The sequence below is a fragment of the Argentina anserina genome, chromosome 1 (genome assembly GCF_933775445.1).
Source record: "Argentina anserina chromosome 1, drPotAnse1.1, whole genome shotgun sequence".
NCBI lineage: Eukaryota > Viridiplantae > Streptophyta > Magnoliopsida > Rosales > Rosaceae > Argentina > Argentina anserina.
The window spans coordinates 9,320,653-9,348,259 of NC_065872.1; the positions used below are offsets into that span (position 1 = coordinate 9,320,653).

The 27,607-nt window shown below is 38.5% G+C and overlaps 5 protein-coding genes across 6 annotated transcripts in view; 4 read left to right on the forward strand and 1 right to left on the reverse strand.

Moving 5' to 3' along the window:
• Positions 1–27,607, forward strand: part of LOC126805043 (peptidyl-prolyl cis-trans isomerase CYP65) — a 309,510-nt gene that overhangs the window by 275,168 nt on the left and 6,735 nt on the right. The gene's annotated exons all lie outside the window — the stretch shown is intronic.
• Positions 6,439–9,055, forward strand: LOC126805060 (mitochondrial outer membrane protein porin 2-like). Its single transcript, XM_050532156.1, has 6 exons — positions 6,439–6,602; positions 6,724–6,791; positions 7,672–7,782; positions 7,867–7,953; positions 8,051–8,259; positions 8,370–9,055. Exons 1-6 carry the CDS (start codon positions 6,554–6,556, stop codon positions 8,674–8,676), a joined length of 831 nt encoding a protein of 276 aa, XP_050388113.1. The 5' UTR covers positions 6,439–6,553; the 3' UTR covers positions 8,677–9,055.
• On the reverse strand, positions 10,918–11,668 carry LOC126805066 (60S ribosomal protein L26-1). The gene has a single exon (XM_050532162.1). It carries the CDS (start codon positions 11,591–11,593, stop codon positions 11,153–11,155), a length of 441 nt encoding a protein of 146 aa, XP_050388119.1. The 5' UTR covers positions 11,594–11,668; the 3' UTR covers positions 10,918–11,152.
• Positions 18,422–20,931, forward strand: LOC126805047 (BTB/POZ domain-containing protein At3g49900). Its single transcript, XM_050532137.1, has 4 exons — positions 18,422–18,561; positions 18,687–18,756; positions 19,332–19,844; positions 20,170–20,931. Exons 1-4 carry the CDS (start codon positions 18,422–18,424, stop codon positions 20,929–20,931), a joined length of 1,485 nt encoding a protein of 494 aa, XP_050388094.1.
• On the forward strand, positions 22,626–26,595 carry LOC126805059 (adenylyl-sulfate kinase, chloroplastic). 2 transcript variants are annotated; one of them, XM_050532154.1, is made up of 7 exons: positions 22,626–23,048; positions 23,663–23,803; positions 24,646–24,795; positions 24,878–24,996; positions 25,111–25,195; positions 25,583–25,629; positions 26,170–26,595. In XM_050532154.1, exons 1-7 carry the CDS (start codon positions 22,841–22,843, stop codon positions 26,266–26,268), a joined length of 849 nt encoding a protein of 282 aa, XP_050388111.1. In that variant the 5' UTR covers positions 22,626–22,840; the 3' UTR covers positions 26,269–26,595. The 2 variants fall into 2 exon arrangements, with proteins under 2 accessions (XP_050388111.1, XP_050388112.1); XM_050532155.1 differs by lacking the exon at positions 22,626–23,048 and adding an exon at positions 23,336–23,394 and having other exon boundaries at positions 26,170–26,594.

Here is a 27,607-nt window from a genome sequence, read left to right on the forward strand (position 1 = left end):
TGTGTCATGTTCGCTCTATTGAGACGGCGAATTCCTTGATTTGTCAAGTAGTCGCAATCTATTAGTAGCAAGATCTAGGCTGCACAGAATCGGGTACGGGTATGTGGAAGCGAAACGTTTCGAAACGCGGAAGCGTGTTTTTCAAAAAATTTAGGAAGCGGGTACGTTTTGGAAACATCGAAATAAAAAAATTATATAAATTATACAAAAAATAAATATAATAATAAATTTTTAGTTTAAGTAACTCAAAATCTCAAATAACTTCAATAACTTGGTGTTCAACATTCGAAATAATATAAATATAATAAGAGATCTAGGTATTAACAAGAGAGAATGAGGGTCGGCGACTCGGCGGGAGGTCAAAAATATGTCAAAATAAGTCATTTGACTCGACGAATGTAAGTCTAGCCCTTCATTTAAAAAATAAAATAAAAAAACATAAAAAAAAACCTTTATTTTTTCGGAAACTCGCGTTTCTAATTCGTTTCCAAAATACATTTTCTGGAAACACATTTCCGGGCATTTCCGGCACGTTTTCGGGCATTTCTGGCACGTTTTCGGGCGTTTCTGTCGCGTTTCCAGAGTGGTTCCACTTCGGAAGCGAGAAACGCAGGTGAAGGCACGTTTCCATGCTTCCTAGAGCATGATGAAATTTAGTGTCACTGGTATTTTACAGTGACAACGTAGTAGGAAAGCTGATAGACATGGTAATTTATGGCTCCGCATGAGCATTTTTTTATGTTATGTCGCTAAATTTGTAAAGTAAATGGTTGTATTAATGGTGCACACCTTGCTAAAAGGTGTTTACTAGAATGCATAGGTTATGTAGCGACGTCTGATATTATTTCAGGATGTTCTTACAGTATGAGGTTTAGACTCAATATCTCCTCTTGTATTTTGCAGTTTCATTAAATACGGCGTGATGACCGCCAATAGCCCATTTAAAAATAAAAAATAATCACATGTCGTAGGCAGACCTGCCCTAGCGATATTGGTTTTTTCGAGCTAAAAGATTGTTCATTATCTAGAATAGCTAAGAGCTTGTTCCATTCAATTTCAGAAGTACCTGACATGTAACTTGGGGAGAAATTAAGTGTGCACTGCCAGCACGTACTGGCCGGTTCACGTTCTTTATGTTTACGTACGTTCGATTCAGATACACAAGTTTTAATGTTGAAGATAGTGAGTACCACGAATTTAACAAACGTCCAGTAATTTGAAACCAAATGTGGTGCTCCATTAATTGTAAACAACATTAATTAGTTGAGTTGATTATTCAAAAGTACCATGCGTAATGCATGCGTAATTGCGAAACACATGAGGGAAAATTGAATAGAGACTGAGAGCAATAGGAAATAACTGGTCCTTCATTAGAAGGAAACGTAGAATTGGGGAAGTTTCACGTACTGACGTACTCACTTGTCCTGGCCGATCAAGAAGATATGTATACGTACATGAGGAGTCCATAGCAGCTCTACTGCTGTTATACAATTAATTGGAAGAACTGAGCCAATGACTCTGAGTACTTGCAATGTGTTCGTCAAGTCACCTACTCGAGTTCAAACTAACTAATTTTATGAATAAAATTCATCTTAGTAAAGACGTGTGGATAGTGTATATGTTTGCATTCTCACTTGGAAATTGTACCAAAGTTCTTGGTCCGTCAGCTCAACCACACCAATCATGCAATCAAGAAAAATGACAACAACCTTTACGTACAAGACCGTCAAACCCTCCATCGATCATTACTTGTTTCTTCTATGCTAAGAAGCACGGACACGTTGCCTAGGCTGCGTATTGTGTGTCGGACATGGACACGGACACGGACACGACACGCCCGGACACGCTCGGACACGCGAATTGATTATGGATACAGTTCGGACACGCTGCAATACACCTTTAGACACGCTGCAATACACCTTTAGACACGCGCGTGTCGTCTTTGGACACACAATTAAGGAGGACACGGTGGGGTATTTTTGTTCTTACAAAATTGATGGACCAAAATCCTCTCACGTCTCAATACGCAGTCTTCTTGCTAAGACTCCTTACTTTTAACCTCCGAGCCTCTTCCTTGTCACCACCGGTTTCGCTCTAGAATGTCAGGGATAGAGAGGCTCCATTGGATGTTCGTCGGCGCCGAAGGAGCTCTGGGTCACCCACTACCCGATTCGCCTACTCTCGATACCTCAGAACAAGTCTACATCTCCACACTTGCGTTGTTGAAGATGCTTGAGCACGGTACACGTCTATTTAGCTCTAATCTGAATCCCTAATTAGGGTTTGGTTTTATAATTGCTTAGCTTTCGAATTGATGTATGGACTTTAAAAACCTATCTGAGTTGTTAGGGTTGTAGATTGTAGCGAAATTATGCATTTTAGATCTCAATTAGGGTTTGATTCTTATAGACTTGAAACTAAATTTGATTTGGTGTTTTACTTACCGGATAATCGGAAAAGCTAGGGTTCCCGAAGGTGATGGGCTTGATGCTGGGAGAGTTTGTGGATGACCATATTAGTTAAAGTTGTGGATGTGTTTGCCATGCCGCAGAGTGGCCGGTAAAGTCTTAAGTTTGGTTCTACTTTTGTTGCAGTATCTGAATTTTAGTAATATTAACACTCACTATGTTTGCTTGATTAATACATAGGATGGAACTTGGGGAACTGTTAAAGGAAGTTGCATTGTAGTTAGAGACATTGCAGACTTGTGTTACCATTCGTATCCACTCTACTTGAAGGAGTTGCGCGAATCCCCTGCTTCAGAAGAAGTTCGTACTTTAAGGTAATCGTATTTAAATTAGTACTCTGGTGATACATGCTGGAGAAAATGATTAGAGTTAGACTGTTATGTAATCTCAGATAGGCTAAGTGGTTTTCTTAGGAGTTGTCTTGTAGGTTGATTCATATACCAGCATGTATACTAGTTGGTGTTTTAGGGCTAATGGTGGCGATTCCTCTTTACATTGTAATTGTTGTTGTGAAGAGTCCATATATGTTATTTAAAGGCTGGTATCGACTGATCCACGATATGATTAGTCGAGAAGGACCATTTCTTGAAGTAGCTTGCATCCCAATTTTTGGTTTGATAATCCTTATATGGCCAATTGTGGTTGTTGGAAGTATCATACTCACATTTGTCTCCAGTATTTTTTTTGGATTATATGCAGCAGTTGTAGTATATTAGGTTTGCTCTTAGTAAACTATGATCTTTTTTTTTTGCACTCTCTTTTGCTTTCCATGATAAATGAAATGATGTATTCTCTAACAATTGATGAATGAAGGAAAGATCTTTCACGAAAGGTGTGACCTACATGATCGTAATTGTTGCCGAGTTTGATGAGTACACAAATGACTGGGGTTATATCTTTCAGAAGGCACAATCTTTCTGATGTTAGTAAAATTTACTTCATTATAAAAGCTAAAGCTGACGGGAAACCAATACTACAGCTTGCTAGATTTGGTGCCTTTTTCTATGGTAAATATTAACAATATCAATCACATTTTGTGCAGTTAGGCCCCATTATCAAAAAAGAGATGTCTCTCAAATATCATAGCTTTCTGTCTGAGGAAGGCGAGCAGCTGAAGGTAAGCTCAGATTTGCTCCAATGGAGGCACTTGCAATGCATATGCCAAGTTTGGTCAATTCCAGATCAGTTAGAGAAGCTATACATGAAGTAAAAATGGTGCAAGTATGCTTTATAGTTCATTGGTTTAGTTGCAATGGTGTATGCATTTAATTTCTATCAAAAGAGCTGATTTATAACTAGCTAGGGATGCAATTTGGCTATTGCACATTGTTGTAATTTGGCTTGCTCATGTTAGGAGGTATTTGAAGTTTGAGATGATTTTGTTCTAATTTATGAAACTATATTTTTTTCTTCTTAATTAGGTATATATATATATATTTTTTTAAATAATTAACGTGTCCAAAATGTGTCAATGTCCAATAAAAATTTTATGTGCCGTGTCTGCGTATCGAATTGTATCCAATACAGACACTCGTGTCTGTATCCGTGCTTCTTAGCTTCTATGTTATAGTTGTAGCCTCGGTTCAACTCAAACCGATCATTCAACCTAACTTCTTCTACTTGCGTGACGAATTACAGTAGCTTCACTTGTTACAACATTAATGCATGCTCTAATTACTCTGACTTGTGCTAATCACTAGATGAAATATATAAGTGAACATTTTCATTCTATTAGGATGTTCATTTAGGGGGGTGTATTGAATCAAGAATATGTGCGATTGTGTTGTATTTCAAGAATCCTTTAAAATTGGCAGGTATTCAATCACGATTTTAAAAATTCATTTAGAATCTTAAGGTATTCAATCATGATTTATAAAAATCATACGAAACCGGGTGGTATTCGAAACTCCATCGATTTTGAATGATTTATCAGAAGGTTGATTCAAGAGATTCTAAAGGGCTTGGTATAAATACCAAAGCCTTTCAGAAATCACAAGATAAGTGGTCGGATTTCACAAACACGGCGACACTGCAGCTTCATTTTCTCTGCGATTCCTCTTCTCTCTTCCACCCAAGGAATTTCCGGTCATCTACGTTCATTTTCGACTGTCTCCAACCATCATGGATCTCATTCCGTTGTTTTCAGGTAAAATCTACTTCACATATAAGTCTTGTTTGTGTTTTTCGATCTGCCATTGTCTGTAGAACATTCAACTTCATCCTACCAAATGATATTTCTCTCTAATTCGATGGGTCCTCTTCCCTTATGACTTGTATTATGAATTTAAGTCATGGGTGGTATGAAATTTGGATTAATTAACATTTGAGTTCTTGTGGTTACAGATTTGTGGCAAGTTCTTGTATTCGTTAATCTTCTAATAACCTCCCTATCTCAATGTATTTGAAATTGATGTCCTTCTGTCAATGTAGTTTGATTAAGAGGTACCCTTTGTCTATTTCAGTAATTTGATTGTTGTTAGCGTACTGAGGTCCAGTTTGTCGATTTTAGATCAATTGGGACTTTGGAGGCACCATTTTCGTCTAAATCGTTCAAACGTCTGTCATTTTTAGGAGGCCTGAAGATATCAATGAAAAGCCACATTTTATCAGGGATGCACTTGAGAAGATGAAGCCTTTCTTGGTGACATATGAGGGTATTCAGAGTCAGGAAGAGTGGGAGGTACATTTGCTTACTCTTTTCTCAATTTGTTTCACTGATTTGGCCAATGTGCATATAGTTATGTGTTTAGTTCAGTTCAATGGTTTAAGAAATAGGTTATTACTTATTAGCTTGTTTCGCTGTTAATTTTTTTTTAGGGTAAATTGTTCCATGCTGTAAAGCTTCAAATTTTGATGGGGAGGCATTTCCTTTTTTCTCGCAATTAAGCCTATATCTATCGGCTATGCTTTCACTCATATATGCTTAATGGCTTCTTTTGATATACAGCTCACAATATATACCATCTCATGTTTCTTCCCCTGGAAAAAATTCCAGATTCCCTTTACTGCCGTTTATATTGATTGTAGCTTTGGTTATAATAGAAGACGCTTCCCATTAATGAGAGCTGTGTCAGCAGACTTAGCAGAGCCACAATCGGATCAGCTCAGGGCCAAGAAAAATTCTCAGGGAACTGGGGCCAAATGGAATCGATTGATTCTCAAAAGTCAAAATGTATTCGGACAATGTTGCCTTTTCTATTGGTCTAATGCCAGTCCTTTTATTCTTGAAATGAATTCAAGCTGAATTAATATACATTTGTTTCAAATCCAATTTGTTTTGAGAAAGTGTTGCTTTATATTTTTTTTTCGATCTCATGGTCGCCAGATATGCTGGTTTGACATGGAGCTATAGTCTTATTGATAACCAAGTATTGCTAGTTGACAATACCATAAATCATATTTGCTAGTTTTAACCAGTTCACAATGTTAACCTAACATGTGTCTTGTTGAGTGAATGTTGTTCCCTATATGTGCAATCCAGATCTATATGGTTTACTGCATATCAGAGACATGCCCAATGTAGCAATGTTGCCGGTCCTCCAACTAATGTCTTATAATGGTTCTCAACATCAATTTTTATAAGATCAATTCTGTTGGTACTGATAATAGAACATAAAGAAAAATGAAAAGTTTATAAAATCCAATCAAATCTTTCTAATTCAATGTAACAATCTGCTAAACTCAACATGGAGTTCAAACAATCTATGGATTCTACAAATCAATAAGACTCTACGAATTATAAAGAGTCAAACAAAATCAATTAAAATCTAGATTGAATACACCTCCTTTAGTTTGATGTCAAGTCAAATTCACGATGAAGGGTAAAATGGTGAATTTACATGTAAATTTCCACACTGGCTGCTTTCCACGTTAAAAAAAAGGACGGGAGAATAAGAATAGTACTCCCAAATCACTGAATCAACGGCCTCCCATGATCGTAATCAGCAGATCAGATGACAGCCGTTGATCCTCGCACAGACTCGCCACCACGAAAATAACAAACCTCTCCTCATTTCCTCACGCACACCTCTCTCTCTCTCTCTCTCAAATCTCAGATTCTCTAAGGCCGTCTCTGCCGAGCGAAGATGAGCAAGGGACCGGGACTCTTCTCCGATATCGGCAAAAAGGCCAAAGGTAAAACGCTCCGTCACCGAAGCCGACGCTACTCTTCTCTTTTGATATTTTGTACTGTTTTGAGCTGATTTGATTCTGTGAAATTCGCATCTGAAACGCTGCGTTTCGGCTTCGGTTGCAGATCTTCTGACCAAGGACTACAACTCCGATCAGAAGTTCAGTGTCTCCACCTACAGCCAAGCCGGTGTGGTGAGCTCTCTCTCTTACCTCTCCAATTCTCACATTCTTTTACTCGCTTTCACTTTTGAAATCGATACTTAGGTTTCGTTGCGTTAATCTGTTGCTTTTGTTTATGTAATTAATGACTTCGTGATGATTCGCTTGGTATATTGATTGTGTGTTTGAAATGGAGACCTTAGTGTTTGAGAGTTGAGTCATTTTGAGGAGCTCAGCAATGAGTGTTGAGTTGAATATTGTACTCGGTGGCAATGGCGTGTTATTTGCTTATGATGAAGTCGATTTGAGTTTTCGGAGATTTTTTTTTCGAGTTAAGCAATGATGTGATTTTGATCATTTCTGCTTGAACATTTATGTTGTCCTTGTGTTTGTTCCGAGATGAAAGAGAATGAGGTCTCGTAGGATTTTGTTTTAAACTCTTTATTTTGTTCGTAGTTGAATTTGTTGTTTGGCTCATGCCAGAAAATCTTCCTCTCTGCTTTTGTATGCATGCGTATGTTGCCACACGCAATTTCAAGATGTTAGTCTGGCTGTTTTCCTTTACCAGGCAGCTTTTTTAATTGTCTAATTCTTCTTACGGTTTAAGAATTCTGTGTTCAAATGTTCATGTAGAGATATGAGAAAGATGGCTCGGTGGCATATACTTCTATTATTTTTCATTGAAGCTCCAAAACTTGAACTTAATATCAGCTGTTACTTGGCTGCATTTATTTTCGGATTGATCATTATAAAAACTTCTAGATTTTCAAGATCTGATTGAACTTTAAAACATCTTGAAATGTTGTTGGTTTTGTAGGCCACTCTTTGGACTTTTTCATGCCGAGTTTTTTTCTTATTGTTAGAGCAGTTATTTATATGTCAGTAACTTCCAATGCCTCTTTTTATGCTTTAGGCTCTCACATCAACAGCAGTCAAAAAAGGAGGACTGTCTATTGGGGACATTGCTTCACAGTACAAGTACAAGAATGCAGTGGTTGATGTCAAAGTTGACACAGATTCAAATGTGAGTAGCATCCCTTTTAGGGTATATTATACAAAGTAATGCTGTTGTTCTATTAAGAATGTCTACTTATATCTTGTTTGGCAGATCTCAACAACCTTCACAATCACAGATATTGTTCCATCCACAAAGACCATTGCTTCATTCAAAGTGCCGGACTACAACGCTGGCAAGGTATACAGTCTTTAATCTTACTGATGCACATATATGTGTATATGTATACCTTAGAGACAACTGTGGGATTAATTTTCTGTTTTTTTTTTTTTTGTAGTTGGAGGTTCAGTACTTTCATGACCATGCAACCTTGACCACAGCTGTTGCTTTGAATCAATCCCCAGCCGTTGATTTTTCAGTTACGATTGGTACCCCAACCATTGCATTTGGTGCTGAAGCTGGTTATGACACCACTGCTGGGAACTTAACTAAGTATACTGCTGGATTAAGCGTGACACAATCAGTTAACAGTGCTTCAATAATTTTGTAAGCATTTGCACTATGACCATCATGTATGACTGTATTTGTGCTCTGGTTGCTTTTTGAAATATCAACTTGTATATTCTTAACAAGTTAGCTTTCTTTCTCTTTCTCAGGGGTGACAAGGGAGACAGTATAAAAGCATCTTATGTCCGCTATGTGGATTCATTGAAGAGGAGTGCTGGTGTTGGAGAAATTACCAGAAAGTTTTCGACAAACGAGAACACTTTCACTGTGGGAGGCCAATATGAAGTTGATCCATTGACGACAGTGAAAGCAAAGCTCAACAATCATGGCAAGCTGGGAGCCCTCCTACAGCATGAAGTGATGCCGAAGTCTCTGCTTACAATATCTGGTGAGATTGATACCAAGTCCTTAGAGAAACATCCCAAATTCGGGTTGTCCATTGCCCTCAAGCCTTGATGTTTTTGCCATTAGATGATTCCTCGTTGGAACCCCAGTACCTGGTTTTTTGGCTGGCTCCTGAGAGGAGCACTTAATAAGTTGTTCCACAGATATATGTTTGCTAGTTGTCTATGACTGTGGATGGATTGTTTGATGCTTGGGCAGTTGGGCTCGACCGCCTTTTCTTTTCATATATTCTTTTGATTTTTAATTGTAGGTCTTTACGGCATTCAATATTCACATTCTAGTCCCCTTGAATGGAGAAAACCTTAGAATCTGATTGATAGAGAATTTGTCTACTAGTGTCAAGTGATATGCTACTGTCTGTCTTGAATGACCGCACCCTCCATGAGGGTGTTGCTGTTTTATAAATGCAGTATTGATGCATTGCTTTGCACTGTGTCCAGTTTGTTTTTTGTACGCCATAGCCTTTCCCATCTTGAATCCTTAGATAAAACTACTTTTGAGGTTCATAGGGCACCGCAAGTGATATACTTGCTAGGCAAGTCTGCTGGAGTTGGCAATGGAGAAATGTTTTAACATGAAAGTGGAAGGTTCTCCAATTCTTGGGCGTGTTTACCGTGTTTGCTTTCGTTCATTGCTTCAGCTTAAAGAAGGACCCGGTCATATAACAATCAGGTAAAATTAGGACTGAACAATCAAAGGCATATGATCTAAATAGCGGTTATCGGCATCGTATCGGTTTTATAAAATAAGGATATAACGGGGATATATCGAGATATATTGGATTATATCGGATTTATTGTTTTTGCTCATTTTTAATTAAATTTAATATATTTATAAACATATACATCAAAATATACTAAATAAACTTGAAATTAAAATTTATAGAAGTAAATGTACTAAATAAACTTCATTAAAAAAATATTTGATTGTTTTGACAATTAAAATACATAAATAGTATTAATTAATAAAAATAGAGGTGATTATTCATCATAAACTCTCTCGTCATCTAATGTTTTCGACGAAACTTTCATTTTCTTTAAATTATATTTTCAAAACGACATGGTTTTTTTTTTTAAAAAGCACCGATATAGGTATGACCCGATATATCGTCATTTGACTTGATTTTTCGGGTTGACCGATATAATAGACCGATAAGCAACTTATCGTATCGTTTTCTTAATATTAGGGATATATCGGGATATTTAGATCATTGGACATACGTATGAACCAATATTTTGGTATTAAAATTGAAAAAGAGAACATAATCGTGGAATGAACTTTGGGTTAACGGGATCGGCCCCCAAGGGGTTCAATGTCTAGGCTTTGGAGCCATTAGCAAAGTAGAATGATACACATTTGTAAACAACAGAATCAACTCCTGTACACTGGCATTGTATTACTGAACTAGTGCGAGTCCAGTATCCTTCACCAGTCACAAGCAATTATGAACAACCTCGTGAAATTACAACTTCCAAGCAAAAGTGATACACCGATCAAACAATGAACCAGTATTCAATGGAACAAGAGAAACCAGGAACAATCGACAACCAAGTAAGGCAGCAACATTAAGGCAAACTTAAACTCTACTTCAAGTTGTTCCCGCATAATATCTAGTAACAAGGTAAAGGAAGTGGGATCGGCCCGGACCTAGGTGGCCGATGGAGGCTGCAATACCTATACAATCCAACCGATGATAGAAAAACTTGGGGCTGCACTATCTATATATGGCAACTCCACCCACACAAGTACCATTTGAAAAGCAGAGAGTGTGACAAATCCTAAAAGGCTAACAACTTTAGTGATCGCTGAGGGCAGAAAACAACTCCACAAGGAGAAACTTCTTCCACCAATCCCTCATCCTAGACATGCAGCCTTCCAGCTCAAAAAACAAAAAACCATCACAGAAGATCAAACAAATCAACTTCCATGCCTCCCAACTGTAATCGGTATCTTAATCGCATCTTAAACCTACATATCTCATCAGATCAGCAACATCCTTAAAACCAACAGCCTAGGACTAAGATCCTGATCCGGAAAGCTCAATCTCACACTAAAATGAGACAGACACCACATTCTCAAGCTAATACCAAATCTTCATCTCAGTTCACATATCACTCATCAATAGTCCACACAATCGTAATCCAATTGACAAGGCTCAGAGTACCTCTACCAGAAACCAGCCATCCCATTCATTTAGCATACCAGATATCTCATCGTAAGTCCTAACCCTATCCATCTACCAGAACACAAATCAACACAAACCACAGACTAACAATACACTCAAAAACCAAATCAAGGCAAAAAAAAATATTATCGGCGGCAATATCAAAAACACATTATAGCATTTAAACCACCACAAAATCCATACGTCTCCTATCGAAGATCCAATACACATAAACCAAGCATTAAAACATAAACACGGTTCCGAAATCTCCATCCATTCTTAGCTTAAAAACTAAGAAAAGCATTTCACCGAGTCACTAATTTCCGCTACCAAAATCAATCAAAGAGCCGGCGACCCCAAACCTCAGTCGACGTTCTGCATGATATCCTCGGCGGTGAACTTGGTGCCCTTGTCCTTATCGGCGGCGGCTCTCCCCTTGGCCTTGCGGTCCAGCAGCGACTTGCGATCCTTGTCGAGCCTGAGCTTGGTGATGAGCACCTTGGAGGGGTTGATGCCGACGTTGACCGTGGAGCCGTTGACCTTCTCGCGGGTGATGCGCTCGATGTGGATGACCCACTTGCGGCGGTAGACCTGGACGACCTTGCCCTCGCGGCCCTTGTAGGTCCCGCGCACCACCTGGACCTCGTCGTCCTTGCGCACCGGCATCGACCGGACGTTGTACTTCGACCGGAGGTCGGTGGAGAGCGGCGCGCTCATCAGCACGCGGCGGACGCTCGACGGCGCCGTGAAGTGGGCCTTGCGGCTCTTGCGGCGGGAGCTCGAGACGCGTGGGTTCCTCTTCATCTTCTCTCCGGGCTCTTTCTCTCTCTTAGGGTTTTGCTCTCGGCCTCTGGCTCTTTTAGCTCTGTGACGGCAAATGAGAGAGAGAGGTTTAACTAGGAGAAGAACACCGAAACGACGTCGTAGGGATGTATTAGGGTTTTCTTGAGTATGGGGCAGGCTGTGGCTGTGGGCTCTTATGCATTTGCTGTGTTATACGGAGGCCCAATGGATGGTGTCATATCAGAATCACAAACTAAACTAGCTATGAACAATTCCCTGTTTTGTTTCCGGTAGAGGTCAATTCGTCACATACGAAATCGCGACTATTCTAGTGAAGAGTTGGCAATTTGGCGTCCTCTAGTGTGCACACCACCAGAGGTTGTGTTACAATTCGCAGTCTAGTTTTGTTGTTGTTTTTTTTTTATATAGAAAAAGTAGTGAACACAAATTAAATAAATGGTCGAGTTTGTTGTACGGTTGTTTGTGAGTGTTATGTTTAACACGGTTATATTTTGCTCGTGCATCCGGTACCAAAAGCTAAAACATATTCATGGCTAGTATGTCAATTTCGTATATTGTATTAGATTACATGAACCGGTTGTGTTTCCTAGTGCATTTGATGTTTCCGCGGAAGGAGAAAATCACTTCAATCGTCACAAACAAGTCACTGTGCGGATTTGTCACACATACATAAGCAATGCCCCGTGTTACAAGTCCCATACAATATGAAAGTCATAGTCATAGAGGTATTGATATCAGATACAGTTAGCAACACAAATGGAGATATCATTCTGTATCACACTATATTATGCATGAATCTTCACTGATGTCTCATGACGTACTGGTATATATTGCTTGATATGCGATTCGATGTTTCACTGCAGTTTCTAATTTGTTGTTTAACGTTACTGTTTTATTTTTTTTCGATGAAAATTGTTAACATTATATACTTTCACTGCTTGAGAAATGCAACAATTTTCACAATAGTGGTTAGAATCAAATGCAACAATTTCACTTTGATAATATATATCCTTACATAAACGCAAGTACTAGGGGTGGTAGGGTTCGAAACTTTGAATCAAATGCAACAGCTTTGCACGTTGATGATCAATATCTTTATAAAAACGCAAGTACTAGGGATGGTCGACGGATGGTAGGGGCTTCAATGTGGCCACCGGTTACTATCTTTTTTTCCATTGATGGTTTTTAAGTATCGATGAAGGTTCTTGGTCCATTCCGTTTAAACAAGAAACCAGTATGTACAATGATATCTCAATCCGACACATTTAATCCAATTATGGTATTAAGTATTATTGAGGGAATGCAACATCCTTGTTTTATGACACCTTGTTTTATGCTTTCTTTGCTCCTTGTTTTCATACGTAGCTACTTTAGAAACACCACTTCAGTTTTTGTGGATTGTTAGTTAATAAGAATAGATTAGTTGATGTGTGTATATGTACTGAAAAACCTTGTAACAATATCAACTACTGAATATACAGTTTAAGTTGTTTTTCTCAATGATCATTTTCTTCATGATATCAGAGCAGTGATCCTCATAGGACCTGCTTCTGCTCTTGCCAATTATTATCATTCTCTGTCTTAGCTAGGCATGGCTTCTGGTGGTTCTGAAATTGTTGTCACTGATTCATTACCAGTGAGAACTGAATATGTTGATGGAGGTTCTAATCAAAGTATTGTTGCCACCAGACTTAATTAGTTCAATTTCTTGAATTGGTCGAGGAATATGGTAGTTGCAATCGGAAGAAGATCCAGGATAAGTTACATCAAAGAAAACAAGATTCCAGCTATTGGTTCTGAAAACTTTGATAAAGAAATGAGCAAGGATCAACAAGTTCGAGCTTGGATTCTTAACTCTATGGAGCCAAGCATTGCAGAGGTTTTCAACTACCATGAGTCTGCATATGACTTATGGGAAGCATTAAAAGATTTATATGGAAGCATCAACAATGCTGCACGAGTGTTTCAACTTCAGAGGGACCTTTTTGAGCTTCAACAAGGTACAAACTCTTTTGTCCAACATCTTGGTATTATGAAGTCAAAATGGAATGAGATCGATCAACTTAGGCCTTTCTCTACTGATGGAGCTGTTCTAAGAAGGAGGGCTGATGAAGACAAAGTCTTCCAACTCCTAACTAGTCTGGGATCTGATTATGAACACTTAAGGAGCTACCTTATGATGAGTTCTGAGTTTCCAAGTCTTAACACAGTAACTACTGCTGTTCACAAAGAAGAAACACGCAGAAAAGTCATGAATGTTGAAGTATGGTCTACAAGCAATGATGCAAGAGCATTTGCTGCAAGCAAACCTGCTACAAATAATAGAATGTACAAAGGGAAGAGACCTGATCTGAAGTGCACACACTGTGTGTCAATTGGGAGAGCTGGCATTGGCCACCAAAAAGAAACATGTTGGATTCTTCATCCAGAATTGAAGCCTAAGTGGCATGAAGATCATAAAGGACAAAAAGCTTTAGCACACAAGTCAACTCTGAAAGCAAATTTGAATAGTGTCACTGAGCATATGGGTAACTATACCTCAAATCCAATCTACTTATCAATGCATTTGCTGAGTTTATTCAAAGCAAACAAGAAGGTGTGAGAGACAGTGAGGATGCAACTGCTATGCTTGGGAAATTTGCTGGTTTTCTGGAAAACTCAGACCTTGCTCCAGAAAAAGATATCCCAGGTATCATTACTGCTTTTTCTACGGCTTTAGATGTTAGTAAAAATGGTGATGTTTGGATAGTAGACTCAGGTGCCTCAGAACACATAACCAACAATTCCTCAAATCTCAGTGATTTTAAAAAACTTACTAAACCCTCTCATGTGTCAATTGCAAATGGACATTCTGTGCAAATCTGTGGAAAAGGAAAATTAAAAGTTTTTTCAAATATCATTGAGTTATATGTGTTGTTTGTTCCCACATTCCATTTTAAATTACTTTCTGTTGGAAAATGCACTCAGATATTAGATTGTCTAGCCATTTTCTCACCTCATAATATTATTTTCCAGGATCGTACCACAAAAACAAAGATTGGTGAGGGATTCTTCCTAAATGGACTATATTTCATCTCCATCACTGCACGTCTGTCAACATGTTTTTTAATGAACTCCAAGTCAACATCTCAGCAACTGTTGTGGCATAATCGACTTGCTCATCCCTCATTTCCAGATTTATCAAGACTGTTTCCTCATTTTTGTAAAATTGCTAGTGAGTGTGAAATCTGTCATATGTCCAAACAGACTAGGATTCCTTTTTCTCTTTCACACTCAAGAGCAAGCATGTCTTTTGAGCTTGTTCATTCAGATGTATGGGGACCGGCCTCAGTGAATTCCTTTGATGGATATCGTTTTTATGTAACTTTCATTGATGACTTCTCTCGTTCCACATTTGTGTATATGCTAAAATACAAAAGTGAAGTGTTTAAGTGCTTTCAAGATTTTCTTAATCTGGTCAAAAATCATTTTTCTTCCAAAATTTCAATTTTAAGATCTGATAATGGCACTGAGTACACTTCTAATACCATGACTAATTATCTAAGTGAACAAGGAATTATGCATCAAACTAGTTGTATTGGCACACCACAACAAAATGAAATTGCAGAAAGAAAGAATAGGGATTTATTGGAAAAAGCTAGAGCCTTACTGTTGCAGAATCAAGTTCCTAAGAGATTCTGGTCACAGGCAGTCCAAACAGCAGCGTACTTAATCAATAGGTTGCCTAGCAGTGTTCTTGATTTTAAATCACCATTTGAAGTTCTTAAAGGCAGGAAGCTGGATATTAGTCATCTCAGAGTTTTTGGCTGCATCTATTATGTGCATGTTCAGGCAGATAAAAGAGATAAATTGGATCCAAGATCAATTAAATGCATGTTTCTTGGATATTCATCTACACAAAAAAGGTATAAATGCTACAATCCTACAACTAGGAAAATCTTAGTATCTCGAGATGTTATTTTTCATGAAAAACATCCTTTTTACTGTGAAAATGATGAACAACTTAAGGGGGAGTTTCTCACAGATTTATTTCCCTCTTCAACGTCAACTGAAACTACAGAAGATGTTGATCAATGTCTAACCTCAGAAAAAACAGTAGAATGTATTCATCGTGAAAATAGTGAACTGAAAGTAGCTGTTGATGAAGAAAGTCATGACTCCATAAATCGCCCTACTTCTCCTAGTTTGCCTAGGAGAAATCCTCCTCGAAATAGAAATCCTCCTGAGAAGCTGCGAGATTATGTTACTTACTCCACTAGGTATCCACTAAATCTTGAGCTCACAAAATGTCCTCCAGTTCATTGTGCATTTCTCAATAAAATCCTTGCAGATCGTGAACCAAGGAGTTTCTCTGATGCAATTCAAATGCCACAATGGCAGAAAGCTATGAATGAAGAATTACAAGCTCTTGATGATAATCAGACATGGAGCATTGTACCTCTCCCTCGTGGTCAGAAACTTGTGGGAGCAAGATGGATTTATAAGCTCAAATATAACTCTGATGGATCTCTTGAGAGACATAAAGCTCGACTGGTCGCTAGAGGGTTTACTCAAACATTTGGCGTTGACTACAAGGAGACTTTTGCTCCAGTGGCCAAAATGAACACTGTTCGTGTTCTTTTGTCTATTGATGTGAATTGTGGTTGGTTCTTGTCATAGATGGATGTCAAGAATGCTTTTTTGCATGGTGAGTTAGAAGAAGATGTTTACATGAAAATTCCTCCAGGCCACCCTCGAGAGCATGAAGGTGGGATGGCTTGCAAACTTCACAAGGCTCTATATGGATTGAAGCAGTCACCTCGAGCATGGTATTCAAAACTCAGCTCAGTGCTTCTGTCTTCTGGATTTCAAAGAAGTCACTCTGACTCCTCCTTGTTTGTAAGAAATAGCAAGGTTGGAAAATTGGTTGTGTTGGTGTATGTTGATGATCTAATTGTTGCAGGTAACAATTCTGATGAGATTCTATCACTCAAGAAGGCCCTACACGATTCATTTGCTATTAAAGACCTTGGCAAATTGAAGTATTTCTTAGGCATTGAAATGGATCATTCATCACATGGATTGTTCTTAAATCAGCGCAAATATGTTATTGACATGTTAGAAGAAACAGAAATGACAGACTGCAAGCTTGCAAAAACTCCATTAAGCAGCAAAATTGATTTGGACACCCAAGCTCCTGCTCTTCACGATGTAAGTACATATCAACGTCTTGTGGGCAAGCTGATTTATCTTACGATCACCAGACCTGATTTAACTTATGCTGTGAGTTTGGTAAGTCAATTCATGCAATCTCCCAACTCATAGCATCTTGGCCTTGTCAAACGTATCATGCGATATCTCAAAGGTTCATTCAGTAGAGGCATTGCAATGCAGAAGAATAATCATTTTCAAATTGTTGGGTATTCTGATTCTGATTGGGCAGGAAATTCGTTGGATAGGAAGTCCACTACCGGGTACTGCACCTTTGTTGGTGGCAATCTAGTTACTTGGAAGAGTAAGAAGCAGTCTGTTGTAGCACGAAGCAGTGCAGAGGCAGAATATAGAGCCATGACCTCTATTGCTTGCGAGTTAATCTGGTTGAAAGCCTTGTTGCAGGATTTGGGACTTCATCATTCATCTCCTATGATGTTGTATTGTGATAATCAAGCTGCAGTGCACATTGCTGCTAATCCGGTTTTTCATGAACGCACCAAACATATAGAAGTCGATTGCCATTTTATCCGAAATCAAGTGCAGACCAAGGTCATTGAAACATTGTATACCAAGTCATGTGATCAACTTGTATACATCTTTACCAAGATTCTTACCTCGACACAGTTTGATCGTCTTCTTTCCAAGCTTGGATCAAGATATTCCCTCGATCCAGCTTGAGGGGGAGTATTAAGGGAATGCAACATCCTTGTTTTATGACACCTTGTTTTATGCTTTCTTTGCTCCTTGTTTTCATACGTAGCTACTTTAGAAACATCACTCCAGTTTTTGTGGATTGTTAGTTAATAAGAATAGATTAGTTTCTGTGTGTATATGTACTGAAAAACCTTGTAACAATATCAACTACTGAATATACAGTTTAAGTTGTTTTTCTCAATGATCATTTTCTTCAAGTATGAATGAAGGTTTTTGGTCCATTTCTTCAAAAAGAGAAATTAGTGGTACATCTCGTATCATCATCTCAATCTTACATAATTTATCGATTGAATCACATACATAACACTACACCACATTTGCCATTTGGCTGGTTTAAGTGAATCTGATTTTCAAGTACTTAAGAGATTCTATGTAATGTACTTCGGTTTTAGTTAAGGTTCAAGCAAATTTGACTTCGATTCAAGTTCATTTCATACATTATTAATTTGAATTTGGTTTCGTTTCAGGCTGATCCGATCTATTTATAATGTTTTTTTTTTACTTTCTAACGGGATGAAGAGAAGTCAACCCAAACAAGTGGAAATGATAAGGATCCAAAGCTGATGATATAGATCTTTAAATCAAAACCAGTAGAGGTTCAAAATTCCAAACTCCAAAATCAATCAAAATTGACAAAAAAGAGAATTATTGTCAGAAAATCATTATTAAGAAACCAAAACTGCATCAAGTAAATGCTGAGAAAAATGCATTTATGAGTGATCACATGCACCCAATCAATTTAATGTACCTAAACATTGAAAGCATCAGGGGAATTGGCTCACCAGATTCAGAACAAAAACCCTAATGCCAATAAAAGCAGCAGGTAATAATAAAAAAATCTCTCCCCAAAAAACTGTTTTTCTCTCAAGGAAGAAGAACAGTAGCTAAAGGGTCAGGGGAACACAAAGCAACTAGAGTGAAATGAGGAATTGGAAAAATCTAGGATTTGTTGAGACCATCTATGAAGAAGAAGATGACTGTGATTTCTCTTCTGCCTCTCCTTCTCTCTCCCCAGCCATCTCTTCTCCTTCTACCCCTCTCCATTCCAGAGTAGAATCATGGTAATAGTTCAGTGATTATATATCCTTTCTCTTTATATTTTAATATATATATATATGGGTTTCCATTACTTTAGTCTGGTATACATTTCTGAAATAATTTTGATGATTTAAAATATTTGTTCTAGGTCTCGGGCAACTGGGCACAGTGCTGAAGTTTTGATTCGAGTTCAGGGAAAATGTTTCCAACTGCACAAGGTTTGTCGATTATATTCCTCAATCAATCCTTAGTTTTTCCTTTTGCAATTATCCTCGTAGGGCCTTTAGATTTGTATTGCTAATGTTGATGGCCGGGCCTATTTTCGTGGGAATTTACTGGAAATTTTGAGTTTGATTCTTTCATTCAGTCAAGTTCGTAGGCATAAAAGACGAACTCTTAATGTAAGCATAACACTTCTGTCTAGAGTATATATTAAGCAGTTCTCAGGTTTTTTATGTCGTTGATTAGTCCAGCAGATCAAAGTACGTACAAACGTTCTGGGTTTCTAATTGAGTTTTGTTTTAGAACACTGCTGCAAAAAGGGTACGAAATCTCTTGCTTACTGTAAAATGGTCAAAATCTTCAGATGGAAGATGATAAGCCAAAATGTGAATAGTGAGATTTATTAAGGAATTTAGGCTGTGAATTGAGAGTTTATCTTTTTGCATTTACTTCCTTTCTGTTAGCAGAAAACAAAACGTTTGTATTTGGAATGATCTCATTTCAAAAAAATTAATTGCATAGAAATTAAATATATTTTTTATCGTTTTCCGTTATCTATTTTTGTTCATAGGATCCACTGACATCAAGAAGCACATATTTAAAGCGCCAACTAACCGCCTTCGTCTCGGACTTCACGTTGCCTCTAAACATCTCCGCCGAGACGTTCACCCTCGTCGCCGATTTCTGCTACGGAGCTCGCCTCGTTATAACTCTGTTCAACGTCGCTGCCCTAAGAACCGCCGCGGAGCTACTTGAAATGACGGAGACTAATGATGACTACGACAACAACTTACTCCACTTAACTGATACCTACTTCAACCAAGTCGTCGCCGTTAACAGAGACTACGCTTCCGTAGTGTTTAGATCTTGCATGCCATTACTTCCCGAAGCCGAAACGGTGGCCTTTCTCGTTAGCAGGTGCATTGAGGCATTGGCTCTATCGGGTGACGGTGACAGCCGTGTCGATTGGCTACATGAGGTTATAACGGTGTGTCCCGACGATTTTCAGATTGTCGCCGAGGTCATTCAACGCCGGTTCGGAAGCCATGACGTCGTTTACAAGCTTGTTGATTTATATATCATGGTACGTGACTTTTCAATGTCGCCATCACTTGCTTCTACTATATACACATATACATGTATGTATGTATGTACTGTCATTGATACGCGCATGATCCAAGAGAGTAGCATTTTTACTGTTTATTGTATTAACTCACACAGTCACACATCGTTAGATCTTAGATGTGACATACACGCATATTTAGTATAAGTATTGGTTCGTAGATAGTTTACAGCTATATATGAATTTGTTAGTGGACAATGAAGTGTGTGCGAAAAATGCAACCTTTATTCAGCGCGCAGTAATATGCTCTTGAGTTTGATAGAATTTTCGGGTTTTACTCTTGCAGAGATACGATGGCAAAATCACAGAGGAGCAGAAGGCACAAATATGTAGTTCCATAGACTGCAGCAAGCTCTCTCCGCATATCCTTCTAGAAGCAGTGCAAAACCCAATAATGCCTTTACGTTTCGTGGTCCGAGCCATGCTGATCGAGCAGCTCAACACTCGCCGCACCATTCTCACCGCAGCCACTGCAGCTACTTATCATCACCACATTCAACTTCCTCTCCTCCAGCATCACTATGACGTCGCCAAATCAGACCCCGAAGCTGCGCCAGTAGCTACACTAGGTTCCCTCCTCCAACGTGACACTATGGTCAGTCAATCGGCGCAGCTGAAGGCCACTATGGCCGCGACAAGCTCGCGGATCAGAACCCTAGAAGAGGAGCTGAGTGGGATGAGGAAGTTGCTGGAAGAGTGTCATAATGAGAAGAACGAGCGGAGCATTATGGAGGAGGCTGGTGGTAAACGTAGGTCTGCGAGCTTTCATTTTGGGAGTAGCGATGAGAATAACTCCAGTAAGATGATTTCGAAGTCTGGTTCTTCGTCTAGTTTTCGGCTCCTTAATTATAGAGGCAAAGAGAAAACGGACGGGAATAATTGGTCGTCTTGTACTGGGACTCCGGGGTTGACAAAGAGCATTAGTCAGAGGCTGATTAGTGGATTGAAGAAAGCATTTCGGGTTTCTGGTTCAAAGGATGTCTCGGACAAGAAAATCGTCAGCCATGGCGATGGTGGCGACAATGAGGATATCATTGTGATCGAATAATGGGAAACATTTTATGATCGTTTCTACTGTACGTATAATTCTTTGCAAGATGATCAAACCACTTTGCTTGATAGAGACTTTCATTGATTGGCTTAGGTCTACCCAATTTTGATTTCATGAATTATACTACGTACTGTTCGACGTAAATTAGAAGATCAATTATTGATCCATTCACATTTTATATTGTGAAATGTGAATCATTGAAGAAATGGCCAAGAAAGATTAGCCTCTATATTTATGAAACATGAACCAATTAAACATGTAGCACAATTCTTAACAACAATCCTCGGCCTTATTTTTTCAACTTTTCTCAAAAACGTATTTTATTTTCCTTCTCATCCCCTAGTTTAGTCATTTAACTGGCAACTGCTCCAATTTTACATTGCTATAGGCTCTGAAAAAAAACAACAAGATGACTAGAAATTGTCTGGTCATTCATCCAATAACAATCACATGAATCAGTGGTTTATATATATTGGGGGTGAAACCCCAAATATGTTGCGTTTCTTATTGCATAAATGACAATAAACACCATCCATGCAATTAAGGACTCGTCTCGCTAAAACGAAATATAATGAAAGAAACTTAGTAGATGCCAACTGTAGAACTTATTCTTAGTACATGTTAAACGACACATCATAATAGGATAACAGGATTAGCTTCATCATAAGTTGGTGGTTTGGATAAGCACAATTGATGTACATGTCCATTAGCAAAAGGGAGCAACCAACTAGTGCTCCAAATGTCAATTACCACTAAGATGAAAGATCAGAAAAAAAAAACTTTGTTCAAGTAAACTAGCTCCCAAATATATCGTGCAAATCGAGCATGGAAGATTCGAGCAATCGTCGTTCATGTGGGGCTGTGATTAGGAAACCACACAAACCAGGTTTTTTGTTTTCCATTTTTTGATTGAACAACATAAGCCAGTTGAGAAGGACACTCTTGTTGATGGAAAGCAACAGCCGCGACATGATTAATTGGTCTTGCTTTTGCATCACAGAGCCAAAACTGGTGGAGGTGCGCAACAGGTAGATGACACCCTTCATAATTGTTTTAGGCATGAAAAGGCTACCGACTAAAATATATGCATGAAAAGGCTGAAAGACGTGCTCAAATTGGATGTCGAAGTGAGCATCAACAAATTCATGATTTACCTAATCAATGCATCTTTTAATTATCTTAACATCGATCTACATGACCACACCCACTTTAAACTACAAATATATAAAAATGAGACTGAATTGTGAATTCATATATCCCAAGTCTAAAATGATATTGTTTACACTTTTTTAAGAATTGCTCAATCGTAATTCGACAACGTACAAATATAACAAAATTATCGAATACAATCAACTATTTTTTGAGTGTATATAAAAAAAGATATGTCATTTTTTCGGTATGTATAAAAAGGGGTGAGGTTTTTATCACGAAGCTATACTGAAAAATTCCCATCATTTCAAATCCTAACATCGGACCACCACCTAATAGTCGATCAAATCTAGCCTAACGGTGGAACCACCCCTCCAATAAACCCGTACCCGGTCTCAGGTGAACCCATCAACCGAAGCGCCGACCCATCAATAGCAAAAACAACGAGTTCCACCATAAGCACGTGCCTAACTTCCACGTGTCCCCCCTCCCCTCCCCACCGCGAAAGAAGTAGGCACTCGAAAACGAAACCCGCCACCAGTCTCCGTCCATGTATATATAAACCACCCTCCTCTGCCTCTTCTTCCTCCTCCTCCTCCTCCCACCACTAATGGAACCAGAGCCGCTCCCCTTCTTCGTCCCCGCTCCCATTTCTTCTCAGCCTCCCCTGCCTCTCTAATTTTACTTCATCCCTAAAAAGAATCAAGCTGTGTAAGCCGTCAGCAACGCCTTCCGTTAATTTCATTGAAATCTCAGCATGAATGTGTTGAAGGCAGCGCGACCGTGGATTTGTGCCCTGACGCCGCCGGACGCTGAATTCGGATCTCCGGCGGCGAAGAAATCAGGATTCTTGAAGGTTTATAGGAGCAATGTGACTACGAGCTTGAGTGTGAGAAGTGGAGTTGATGCAGGATCCAGCGGTTTAAGGCCGATCAAGGCCGTGGAGGATCACGCCGCCATTAATGGTACTATCTTCAAGCTTTCTTTCTGGAATTTTAATAAAGGCCAAATTCAGTTTTTGGTTCTGCTGATTTTCTTTTTATATAATTAATAAAAATTAAGTTTGATGCGAATTTGGGTTTGGTAGAATTTTGTATATTTGGTAATTGGCTGAGTCATGCTACCTCATTGGATGGTTGTGAAGGCATTTGCTTACTTCATATTAGGATACGAATATCTTTGCTTTTTGTCAACTCCTCTCTTTGCATCTATAGCTCTATACAACAACATTTCATTCTGCTATTGTGATCAGTGCCCACAGCTCTGTACGTTTCGACCGCAATCGAACCATTTCAAGCTGTCATCCTAAAGGTTTTGTTCTGTTTGTGTAGACTACTTGTTTTTTGTTTTTGCAATATTGATTGGCAGATGATGGATCTGGTGGATTGTGTTTTTTTTTTTTTTTAGATAGAGAATTATTAAGGACTCGCGCTTTGTATTTGAAGTTTTGATCAAATTTGTAGCTGTTAACTTGTTAGGCTTCGGCTTGAGAAAAGTTCTTGTGTTCTCTAGTCTGCAAGTAACCTGATTTTCTGTGTGTGAATTTTAATGTTCTAATCTAAAGCAATCATCTGACTAGGTAAAAAACTCCGCCAGATGTCAACTGTCGGGAACTCAACGAACATCGTGTGGCATAAATGTGCCGTCGAGAAGGTGGACAGGGAGCAGTTACTTCAGCAAAAAGGCTGTGTCATATGGATTACGGGTCTTAGTGGTTCAGGTTTGTTAATTCTATTGAATTTTGCTATGTGAAATGCCAAGCAGTGTTTATTGTAGTATGATTGTGATTGGTATGCACATCAACTCCACCAAAAGCTCATACATGGTAAAATTTATTTAAAAGTTTCCATACTTATGAGAGACTTTAAGGCATGAGGTGTCTAACTGGGACTTGTTGTTAGCAGTTTTACTTACGTAGAAATAGTCACGCGGATGATTCTGGCTGTATTTGTCTCAATAACCAGAAAGGAAAGTTGATGGTTAGTAGCCTTCCTTTTCAACAAATTTGTCGTAAGAGGATTCTATAAACTTTTTCATGGAATGAGTGTGCAGGCCCTCATACTTGCATGGACATAAGTGGACTTTAAACTTTCTCCTTTTGACTACAGATCTCATGTTCAGTGGTTTCCTTTTATGCTCTTCTGCTTCATTGCTGTAATTTGTGTTAACTTAATGTAAATTGGTTTGATTGCATTGACAGTATAAGACATCAGAGCCCCTGCAATTTTAACCTCAGTTCTTGCCAAGTGTTTACCCCTGCCTAAACTCATCCTTTCAAGCATTGAACAAGCATTATCATTTGATAATATTAATTCTGCTCTCTCTCTCTCTCTCTCTCTCTCTCTCTCTCAGTCTTTATCTGTGTACTTAACTGATGAAGTGGTACAGATGACCTATAAGAGAATAAATAAACTAAATTACACTCTAACAATTCAGAAAGTTCCTGATCTCTGTTATTCTAAAAAATTTTGGTGCTCCCATTGAGAAATTCATTCAAATATGTTAGTTTTAGTGCACACTAATATGAATGACACTTTCTCATATATTGATTCTCAATTTTAGGAAAAAGCACTGTGGCATGTGCTTTGAGTAAAGGCTTGCACTTGAGAGACAAGATGACCTACATTCTTGATGGTGACAACGTCCGGCATGGTCTAAATCGTGACCTTGGTTTTAGTGCAGAGGATCGTGCAGAAAACATACGAAGAATTGGTGGGTAGTTTTGTAATTACATTTGCAGATTCGGTCTTTTTTACTTTTGATATTTCTTTTACTGATATTTTGTTAAAAAAAGCTGAGGTCGCTAAGCTCTTTGCGGATGCTGGCATCATTTGTATTGCTAGCTTAATATCTCCTTACCGAAAGGACCGAGAGGCCTGCCGTGCACTATTTCCAGAAGGAGATTTTATTGAGGTAAGCAGCACTTTTAATAGGGGGAATAGGTTTGGTTTGTTATTACCGACATAGTGAAAGAAAAGACCAAGAGCCTGTAACCAATTATGAGCTGACAAAACTAAACATTCTCAGGTGTTCATGGACGTGCCACTAAACATATGTGAGAATAGGGATCCAAAGGGCCTCTACAAGCTTGCACGAGCTGGAAAAATCAAAAGTATGTTGTGCTTCATTGTAATAGTTTTATATTTATGTCAATCTGGAATCTGATTTCTGTTTCTTAAGAATAAAGTTAATTAACTATGATTTCAAATTAAGGTTTTCAACACCTATTAGTAAATATAAGTACATTTCACTTTGAAATTTGAAGCATCAACTTTGTCTTATCATATGGTGCTATCGTGTGATGTCAGTATCATTTTCTATGTTGGGGCATTGTTCATGTCACCGTGAACTATTATGATTCTTTTCTTGGGCGTTGAGGAAATGCAAAATTTTAGTATTTTTTTCAACATCGTTTCCTCAAGTGTTTATTTGAAATGGTGTGGCTTGCCTCTGTAAAGTAACTCTCAATAATTAGTGATTTTTTTTTGGCACTCTGCAGGTTTTACTGGGGTTGATGATCCATATGAGCCACCACTGAACTGCGAGGTATGTGTGTAAAGGAAGATCATGGCATCAGGTTATTGTGAAGCTACTACATTGAAATTTTCTCCATACTTTGTTCTCATCCTAAGAAAAAGATCGCCTTTCTTTTACTGGTTGTGTTGGTTTCACATATTCAAAGTAAAGATTAGCTCACCTTACCACGTTAACGAAAGTGTGAGCCAACAATTGGAGTTGAAATCGGTAATTTATTTCCAGTATAGAATATTCCAATTATTCAGTAAATATAACGAGGTGGAAGTGCGATTTTCACTGGCACCCTTTCACCAGATCCAGCATCTCATTAGAATATCGGAATTTGTACCCTAATTTCCATGTAGTGGACTGATTAGGATGAAATGCCAAGGCTGGAAGTTTGCACATGAAAAATTGAATTGCACCATCTCAGTACTACATATTGGAACAATGCAACATTAGTTTTCTGCTCCACATTCGCCATTAATGCCCCTACACTGCTTGTTTGCATTGTCTTTCTGTTTTTGGCACTTTTGTTATGTGTCTAATCTCGTAGTGGTAATTTTGCAGATTGTGTTGCAGCAGAAGGGAAGGGACTGTGTCTCCCCAAGTAGTATGGCTGAAACAGTGATATCTTACTTAGAGGAGAAAGGGTATCTGAAGGCTTGATAGCCGAGAAAAGGTTCCACATGCGAGTGTTAGAGCTTCTCTTGTAACATAATATGCTGCAAAACATTATTTTTCCCAGCTAAAAAGAAAAAAAGTACTTGCAAAATAGAATATCTCCCCTTTCCCGGCTAGGAAATTGCTTGTTTCCTTTGTATGAGTTCCAGCGATTTAGTTAATCAATCGATTAATGAATTTAATTTGTTCAAAAGCTACCTTCTGAAATTTGAAGTGTGGCTTTTGATCCAAAATTGCAATAAGTAGTAGAACCTGGGAAAGGAGGATTTCATTCTTTATTTATTTTTATTTCTTTTCAATCTGGAAAGGGAGATTCTTATATTGGTTGTGTCAATATGTCAGATAAAGATATCTCTTGTACCGTGGTTACTTTGTATGTATTTTTGTGATTAGATGAAGAAATTTAAAGAGAAACTGTTTCCATCATTAGCTCTTTGGTGAATGTTATGGAACTACATGTATCAATGTTCAGATTGTCAGAATAACAGGGCATTCGACCTGGTTGAATATTTGATGGTGAATTGGTTATGTGAAGAACACTTGCCGAAATATGGAAATTGGCAAGTTAATTATGAAAGGACGATCAAAATACACAGAAAAGAGGTAACCAAGAATGCAGCATTCAAGTAACAGTACATCATGAAAAGAAGAAAAGAGGTCTGAAGTGACGAGAACCAATATCAAATGAAAGCGAAGCCCATTTCTGCACCTCTATATCTCTGAAGTGACAAGAAGCAGAAAGCCAGCGATATTGTTAAGAACAAGGCAGTTGAGTTCACAGCATTGAAGGTTGTGGAGATCCGTCGCTCCTGCAACCCCCAAAGAGTCCTCACAAACCCTCCCAAGCCTTCCACCACCATTGCCACCACATGCGCCATATCGTCAGTGTCGAACCCGCCTGAGATTCTGCAAAACAGACCAGGTGGTCAAGTACTCTTGAGAGATTATTCTTTTTTAAGCTTATTCCTTCCTGTTTGAGCAAGGGATCAAAGATGGGGAAAGATGGGTTGTTTGATTGAGACCTCTTTGTTTGCTTTTCATCAAAAGAATTGAATGATGGGGCAGCTACATTGAGATAGAGAGAACGTTGATTTCATGTTGCTTCCTTATTACTTGAAAGGAGTGGTAATACATAGGCAGATCAGCAGCATGGGGCTGCCTTAGTACTTAGTACGTGGGATGATGGGAAAATATAAAACTGACCCTTAGTATATGGGGGTCTTGTCGTTCTGGTTTAAGGTCCATTATTGACACTAGTTTGGTCTTGTTATAAAGGACTGCTTACTATTATTGGAAGCAGGTGTGTTGTAAGAGGAATGAATAG